This window comes from Pristiophorus japonicus, chromosome 8 (assembly GCF_044704955.1).
Source record: "Pristiophorus japonicus isolate sPriJap1 chromosome 8, sPriJap1.hap1, whole genome shotgun sequence".
NCBI classification, from domain to species: domain Eukaryota; kingdom Metazoa; phylum Chordata; class Chondrichthyes; family Pristiophoridae; genus Pristiophorus; species Pristiophorus japonicus.
Genome location: NC_091984.1, coordinates 240,991,950 through 241,000,372, shown reverse-complemented (window position 1 = coordinate 241,000,372; position 8,423 = coordinate 240,991,950). Strand labels below are relative to the sequence as shown.

Sequence of the window (8,423 nt, the reverse complement as noted above, 5' to 3'; positions counted from 1 at the left end):
CCTTGTCCTTCTTAGCTGTTAGTCACTCTCAGTAATTTTGAATTGCTTTCCAATAACTAAATGGCGTTCCACAAGCTCTTTTTATCAGTTCAACACTGTTAATACTCTCAAAAACATATGGTACTGCCAGTCTCTCATTCGGGAATCACTGCTGCTATATCTTTCCGTGTTCCACTTGCAGTTGCCTCCTCATAAAAGGAAATTCCATCACAATTTCTTCCCACAAATCCCACTCTCATCACCAATTTTGTAGTATATTTGCTTCATGGGTTCTTTGCTTAAGAATTCATGGCTACACTTTTGCTGAAAGGAACTAGCTGGTTTATTAGCAAAAGTTTAACAACAAAATGAATCCGACCAGTTCATCCACCGGGCTCACAACAGCACGCCTCATTGTGGAGAACCTGACCAGGGTTTTATTGCATCTTGTGAACGTCATGTGACTGGGTAAGCCACTCACAGTGCAACAGCTCCGCAACTATTTTAAAAATAACTTTTAATCAAGTGTCCCCGTTTTTTTGCTGAGGGCACCAAAAACCACAAATTAACAATTAACCATTAAAGGGAACCATATCAAATCAAATTAAATTATTGTTCCCTGTTGAGATGATGCACTCCAGTCCCTCTGGTGCCCAACTCGCAGAAGACCACGAGCGTACCGGCGGACACCACGTGCTCCATCTCCAGGGACATCTGGACACGAAGAAGAGAGGCGGGCAGTCGGGCTGAACGACAGCCATACATACCATTTACTACCACAGGGAGTAATTGAGGCAAATAGCATAGATATATTTAGGCGAAGTTAGATAAGTACGTGAGGAAGAAAGGAATAGAAGGATATACGATAGGGTAGGGTAGGAGGAGGCTCGTGTGGAGCATAAACATTGGCATAGAGCAGTTGGGCCAAATGGTCTGTTTCTGTGCTGTAAATGCTATGTACAATTTACAGTGTCCAGTCCACAACTGATAATCCACAGCAAGGGTTTGCTGCAAAGTTGCATCATCACAGCCAATAGCAGTGAGTTGCTTTGTTCCAGGAGGTTTGATCTCCAACCACTCGCCCCCGCTATTGGTTGCTCAACATGACCGTCCTCGTGATACCCCGCCTTCCCCACACCATCTGGACTCTTCATTGTCTGATTGGATAAACAGCCTTTTCCCCCAGCTCCAATATTAGGTGTTGGCTGTGGCATCACTCACACCTCAATGAGTCAGATGGTTGTGGGTTCAAGCCTCATTCCAGAGATTTAAACAAATAATTTAGGCTGACATTCCAGTGCAGTACTGAGGGAGCGCTGCTCTGTTGGAGGGGCAGTACTGAGGGAGTGCCGCACTGTCGGAGGGGCAGTACTGAGGGAGTGCTGCACTGTCGGAGGGGCAGTGCTGAGGGAGTGCCGCACTGTCAGAGAGGCAGTGCTGAGGGAGCGCCGCACTGTTGGAGGGGCAGTACTGAGGGAGTGCCGCACTGTTGGAGGGGCAGTACTGAGGGAGCGCCGCACTGTCGGTGGGCAGTGCTGAGGGAGTGCTGCACTGTCGGAGGGGCAGTACTGAGGGAGCATTGCACTGTCAGTGGGCAGTACTGAGGGAGCACTGCACTGTCGGAGGGGCAGTATTGAGGGAATGCCGCAATGTCGGAGGGGCAGTACTGAGGGAGTGCTACACTGTCAGTGGGCAGTACTGAGGGAGTGCCGCACTGTTGGAGGGGCAGTACTGAGGGAGCACCGCACTGTCAGAGGGGCAGTACTGAGGGAGTGCCGCACTGTCGGAGGGGCAGTACTGAGGGAGCGTTGCACTGTCGGAGGGGCAGTACTGAGGGAGCGCTGCTCTGTCGGAGGGGCAGTACTGAGGGAGCGCCGCACTGTTGGAGGGGCAGTACTGAGGGAGCGCTGCACTGTCGGAGGGATGGTACTGAGGGAGTGCTACACTGTCGGAGGGCCAGTACTGAGGGAGCGCCGCACTGTCGGAGGGGCAGTACTGAGGGAGTGCTACACTGTCGGTGGGCAGTACTGAGGGAGTGCCGCACTGTCGGAGGGGCAGTACTGAGGGAGTGCTACACTGTCGGTGGGCAGTACTGAGGGAGTGCCGCACTGTCGGAGGGGCAGTACTGAAGGAGCGCTGCACTGTCAGAGGGACAGTATTGAGGGAGAGCTGCACTTATGGTGGGCAGTATTAAGGGAGTGCTGCACTATCGGAGGAGCAGTACTGAGGGAGTGCTGCACTGTTGGAGGGGCAGTACTGAGGGAGAGCTGCACTGTTGGAGGGGCAGTACTGAAGGAGTGCTGCACTGTCGGAGGGGCAGTAGTGAGGGAGAGCTGCACTGTTGGAGGGGCAGTACTGAAGGAGTGCTGCACTGTCGGAGCTGACGACTTTCAGACGAGACGTTATACCAAGGCCCCGTCTGCCCTCTCAGTTGAATGTGAAAGATCCCACAGCATTATTTGAAGAAGAACAGGGGAGTTCCCCCTGGTGTCCTGACCAATATTTATCCCGCAACCAATATCACTAAAAACATTATCTGGTCATTATAACATTAATGTTTGTGGGAGCTTGCTGTGCACAAATTGGCTGCCGTGATTTCCTACAGAGTGTGAGAGGTTGCAACCCCTGTTCCACTATTTGAAGGCACTGCTCCTCAATTTTTGTTTGTACTTCAGTTCCACGTTCCTGATCTTTGGTCACCCGGTGCGGGCAGAGGAAGCGGGCAGATTGGATGACAACCTTGTTGGACTGCTCCTGGGCCTGGCCAAGGTGGCCATTAACAGGTCCAGGCAGCAGACGGTCGAGGGGGACATTTGGCCCGTCTGCCTCTGGAGATGAAGCATGTGGTGTCCGCTGGCACCGGAGTGCTTCAACACTCCAGGGGTAAAATTATAATTTGATTTGTTAAGTTTTCTAAATTCGGCTCAATTTGTGGGTTATTGGTTGTGGCCCTTTAAAAGACGGCACTCGCTTCTCTTTTTTACTGGTGACGGCACCAGCCAACAATTCCTGACATCAATATCCAAAAGGCATTTTCAACATTACAACAGTGACCACACTTCAAAAAGTACTTCACTGACTGTAACGCGCTTTGAGGTTGTGAAATGGCAATTCTTTATTCCTATCTTTATAACTAATAGAGGACACAGAAAATGAAAACAATGAGCATTGCCTTTATTTCGCCTTGGGTTGTCCAGGAGATGAATCTTTCCTTGCAGGGGACGTGGGGAGGAGCCTGGAGGCTGCACTCTGGCAGTGAGCAGTGTTTCCCAGGAGTGTCTCGCTGCTGGCTGGGAGCCTGGGGAAGGATTGTCCAACTCCGGGGCAGCTCATGCGCACTGGGCGCTGCCTGCAGTGACTTGGCTTTGAAATGTCGGTCTCAGCTGCACTTTGTCGGAATTTCCAGCAGGATGTTTGCGGGCAAGTCCCGGCGGAGGGAGAGAAGAGTTTGAAGAGGAAAAAGTAAAAACAAAAAAGAGGGAGAGGAAGGGAACAAGAAAAGGGGGATTAAAAAAAAAAAGTTTTAATGCAGAAAAATTAAGGATTGAGAGACGGCACTAAACAAAGGAAAGGAAAGGGAGGGGAGGAGAGGGGGAAGGTAAGGAGAGGAAGAGGAGGAGAGAGGGAAGAGGAGGAGAGAGGAGGGAGGGCGATGGAAGGAGCGATGTCCGCGCTGGACAAGACAGCCACCGAGCTGTCGGTGATGGATGTCTACGACATTGCGGCGGTGGTGGGCCAGGAGTTCGAGCGCATCATCGACATATTCGGCTGCGACGCGATCGCCAAACTGATGCCCAAAGTGGTGCGGGTGCTGGAGATGCTGGAGGTGTTGGTGAGCTGCAACCACATCAACCCCGAGATCGACGAGCTCCGCTTGGAACTCGACCGGCTGCGGCTGGAGAGGATGGACCGCATCGAGAAGGAGAGGAAACACCAGCAGGTCAGCGCAGCCCCGGCCCTGACCCCACCGACCCCTGACCCCACCGACCCTGACCCCAACTCCACCCCCTCCCCACCGACCCCTGACCCCACCGACCCTTACCCCAACTCCACCCCCTCCCCACCAACCCTTACCCCAACTCCACCCCCTCCCCACCTACCCTTACCCCAACTCCACCCCCTCCCCACCAACCCTTACCCCAACTCCATCCCCTCCCCACCTACCCTTACCCCAACTCCACCCCCTCCCCACCGACCCCTGACCCCAACTCCACCCCCTCCCCACCGACCCCACCGACCCTTACCCCAACTCCACCCCCTCCCCACCGACCCTGACCCCACCGACCCTTACCCCAACTCCACCCCCTCCCCACCGACCCACCCCACCTACCCTGACCCCAACTCCACCCCCTCCCCACCGGCCCTGACCCCACCGACCCCTGACCCCACCGACCCACCACACCGACCCTGACCCCAACTCCACCCCCTCCCCACCGACCCACCCCACCTACCCTGACCCCAACTCCACCCCCTCCCCACCGGCCCTGACCCCACCTACCCTTACCCCACCTACCCTTACCCCAACTCCACCCCCTCCCCACCGACCCACCCCACCTACCCTGACCCCAACTCCACCCCCTCCCCACCGACCCTGACCCCACCTACCCTTACCCCACCTACCCTTACCCCAACTCCACCCCCTCCCCACCGACCCTTACCCCAACTCCACCCCCTCCCCACCGACCCCACCGACCCTGACCCCAACTCCACCCCCTCCCCACCGACCCCTGACCCCACCGACCCCTTACCCCAACTCCACCCCCTCCCCACCGACCCCTTACCCCAACTCCACCCCCTCCCCACCGACCCCTGACCCCACCTACCCTTACCCCAACTCCACCCCCTCCCCACCGACCCTTACCCCAACTCCACCCCCTCCCCACCGACCCTTACCCCAACTCCACCCCCTCCCCACCGACCCTGACCCCACCGACCCTTACCCCACCGACCCCTGACCCCAACTCCACCCCCTCCCCACCTACCCTTACCCCAACTCCACCCCCTCCCCACCGACCCCACCGACCCTGACCCCAACTCCACCCCACTCCCTACCTACCCTTACCCCAACTCCACCCCACTCCCTACCTACCCTTACACCAACTCGACCCCCCTCCCTACCTACCCTTACAACAACTCGACCCCCCTCCCTACCTACCCTTACCCCAACTCCACCCCCCTCCCCACCTACCCATACCTCAAATTCACCCACCCCAATTCCCCCTGCCCCAATTCCACCTGCCCCAACTCCACCTCCCCTCCCCCACAACTCCACCTCCCCGTACCCCAAAACTCCCCCTATCCCACCACCACCCTCCAATTCGGAGAGGGACCGGAGGCACTCTCGCTTTGATTTAAACCCTCAAGGGAGGGAGTGGAGTCTGAGCAATGTGACAATGACTCCCAACACCTTTAGCATCCAGCCACAACAAATCCTGGCTTTGCTAAAACTCTATTTCACTGTTTTGAGTAATAGTCTGCTGTAAATGCTCGTTAGATTTAATTTGGACAGTGGAATGTTCCCATAGAATCACAGGAACTGGGACCATCAAATCACTGCCACCCAACAACAATGACAACTTGTTGTATTTATATAGCACCTTTTAACATAGCAAAACATCCTAAGGTGCTTCACAGTAGTATTAAAAGACACAAAAATTGCAACCGAGCCGCATAAGGGGAAATTAGGGGAGGTGACCAAAAACTTGGCCAAAGACTTATGTTTTAAAGGAGGAAAGAGAGGCAGAGAGGTTTATGCAGGGAGTTCCCGAGCTTAGGGCCTGGGCAACAGAAGGCACGGCCACCAATTGTTGAGCGATTATAATCAGGGATGTTCAAGAGGGCAGAATTAGAGAAGCACAGAGATCTCTGGGTGGGGTGTGGGTTTGGGTTGGGGCTGGAACTGGAGGAGATTAGAGAGATAGGGAGGGGCGAGGCCTTGGAGGGATTTGAAAACAAGGATGAGAATTTTGAAACCCAGTCTAATCCCACTCTCCTGCTCACTCCCCGCGGCCTTTAATATTCTTCTTCCTTAGGCATTTATCTAATTACCCGTTAAAAGAATGTATGGGCTCTGCCTTGACAATAGTTTGTGGTTGAGATTTCCACATTCTATCCACCCTCTCTGAAGAATGTTTTCTCGAACCTCGCCTCTAATCTTCAATCTGCATTGTACGCTAATGTAATTTACAAGGTGTAAGTCGAGATAGAACAAAAAAAGAATCAAAATATTGAGCAAAAAGTAACTGAACTGTAGTGAAACTGCCATCTTTGATACTGGCATTCAGCTGTTCACACTATGGCCGCTGGGTCGTTGTGGATCCGAGCTCTGGGAAACCAGCCCTCAAGCCCTGGGAACTCGGTCCTGTTCCCGTCTATATTTCTTACTCGCTGGTTTGACTTTTGTGGGCCTGGGAGTTTGGGAAAGGGCTGTGCTTAGCGCTGTTCCCTCAGTGGTAGGTAATCCTAATCAGAACATGGAGATCTGTTAGTAACAGCAACTCGAGGTAACTGACAATTAATGGGATCGTTGATTTAAACTTTACACCTGGGCCTGTGGGCTCCACAAAGACAAAAAGCTGGTGCTCTCCTGCAGTAAGAGGTGCTGGTACTGTCTGCAGTAGCTGTCAGATTAGTGCTGAGGTGTTCCTCGCTTGCATTCTGCTAATTGTCCAGTGTAATCCATGCAGTACATTCAGCATTTTGGTTGCAGCATTTTTAGTTCGTGCAGAATTAAAGTTTGCATTTTCTCTACACAAACGTCCTCTCCTGAAGGTGTTGCTTCCTTTGCTGAGCTTCAGTTTCATGACTGTCAATTGCCTAAGTAACTATTATTTATTTATGGGCCTTGACTGGAAAGTCAGCAACCTATTCAGTCATGGGGGCATCACAGTGGAGTCTGACTCTGTCTTCATCCAATATGATCACATGCACACTTCACGGGGTCCCCAATGTGTGTCAGTATTTACAGGTTGTCCCCAGGAGAGTGTCAGTATTTACAGGGGGTCCCCAATGTGTGTCAATATTTACAGGTGGTCCCCAGGAGAGTGTCACTATTTACAGGAGGCCTCCGGGAGTGTGTTTGTATTTACAGGGGATCCCCAGGGAGCGTGTCAGTATTTACAGGAGGTCCCCAGGGAGTGTGTCAGTATTTACAGGGAGTCCCCAGGGAGTGTGTCAGTATTTACAGGGGGTCCCCAGGGAGTGTGTCAGTGTTTACAGGGGGACCCCAGGGAGTGTGTCAGTGTTTACAGGGGCTCCCTGGGGAGTGTGGCAGTGTTTACAGGGGGTCCCAGGAGTGTATTTACGAGGGATCCTCGGGAAGGAAGGTTTTGGTAAATGTTGCTGTAGTTTGGATGAACTTTGGGTTTGAAGCTCAGTTGTTCAATTGAAATATTCTCGTGCAAAACAAAATTCTCGAGGTTGGTGTTGGTGAAAACAAAATGCTCACTTTGCATTTGGTATTTCCGGGAACATTGGGTTTGCAGATACCAGGAGGATATATGTGAGGGGTGTTGGTGGCTAAATCCATTGTTTGTAATGTGTCTGCTGGATTGTGAAAAAAAACAGTATTTGCTGAGACAGATTTTGTCCTTTTGAACTTGTGCTGTGTCTAATTGAGTCTAAATTTGGGTTCCAGTGCTGGTCTTGCAGTATTGGTCGGAGGAATTAGACCTGATGGATTAACGGTATTGCACCACACAGCAAGCGAATTGGCGCAGCATTGAAGCATTGAATTGGCTTACCTGCGATATTTTCCATGGTGTCCTAAAATGTTACATGAGTGAGGTGGTAATTCTGGTTTTGTACACTGGTTTCCTTTGGTAAGCAAGTGACCCACTGATCCTCACCTGATGATGACAAAACTTGGAAGTATAGTGAACATTGAGGAGGATAGTGATAGACTTCAAGAAGACAAGGAAGTTATGATGAACCTTTTATAAAACACTGGTTCGGCCTCAACTGGAGTATTCTGACCAATTCTGGGCACCACACTTTAAGGCCTTCACGTCCTTCCTAGAGAGGGAGCAGAAAAGATTTACGGGAATGGTCCCAGGGATGAGGGACTTCAGTTACATAGACTGGAGAAGCTGGGGTTGTTCTCCTTGGAGCAGAGAAGGTTGAGAGGAGATTTGATCGAGGTGCTCAAAATCATGAGGGGTCGAGACAGAGAGAAACAGTTGGCGGAAGGGTCGAGAACCAGAAGAGACAGATTTAAGGTGATTGGCAAAAGAACCAAAGGCGACATGAGGAAAAACATTTTTACGCAGCGAGTGGTTAGAATCTGGAATGCACGGCCTGAGAGGGTGGTGGAGGCAGATTCAATTGCGGCTTTCAAAAGGGAATTGGATAAGTAGCTGAAGGAAAAAAAGGTTGCAGGCCTATGGGGAAAGGGCGGAGGAGTGGGACTTGCTGAAGTGCTTTTGCAGAGAGCTGGCACGCGCTCG

The 8,423-nt window shown here is 52.3% G+C and overlaps 1 protein-coding gene across 4 annotated transcripts in view; it reads left to right on the top strand.

The window, feature by feature from the left end:
- Nucleotides 1-3,116: 3,116 nt before the first annotated feature.
- The window catches only part of rilpl1 (Rab interacting lysosomal protein-like 1), a 39,897-nt gene continuing 34,590 nt past the window's right edge, over nt 3,117-8,423 (top strand). For 3 of the 4 annotated variants that reach the window (XM_070888180.1, XM_070888181.1, XM_070888179.1), the window contains exon 1: nt 3,117-3,919. In XM_070888180.1, the coding sequence (XP_070744281.1) occupies nt 3,632-3,919 (288 nt within the window). In that variant the 5' untranslated portion in view covers nt 3,117-3,631. The remainder of the gene's footprint in view (nt 3,920-8,423) is intronic. The other variant, XM_070888178.1, reaches the window with a different exon arrangement.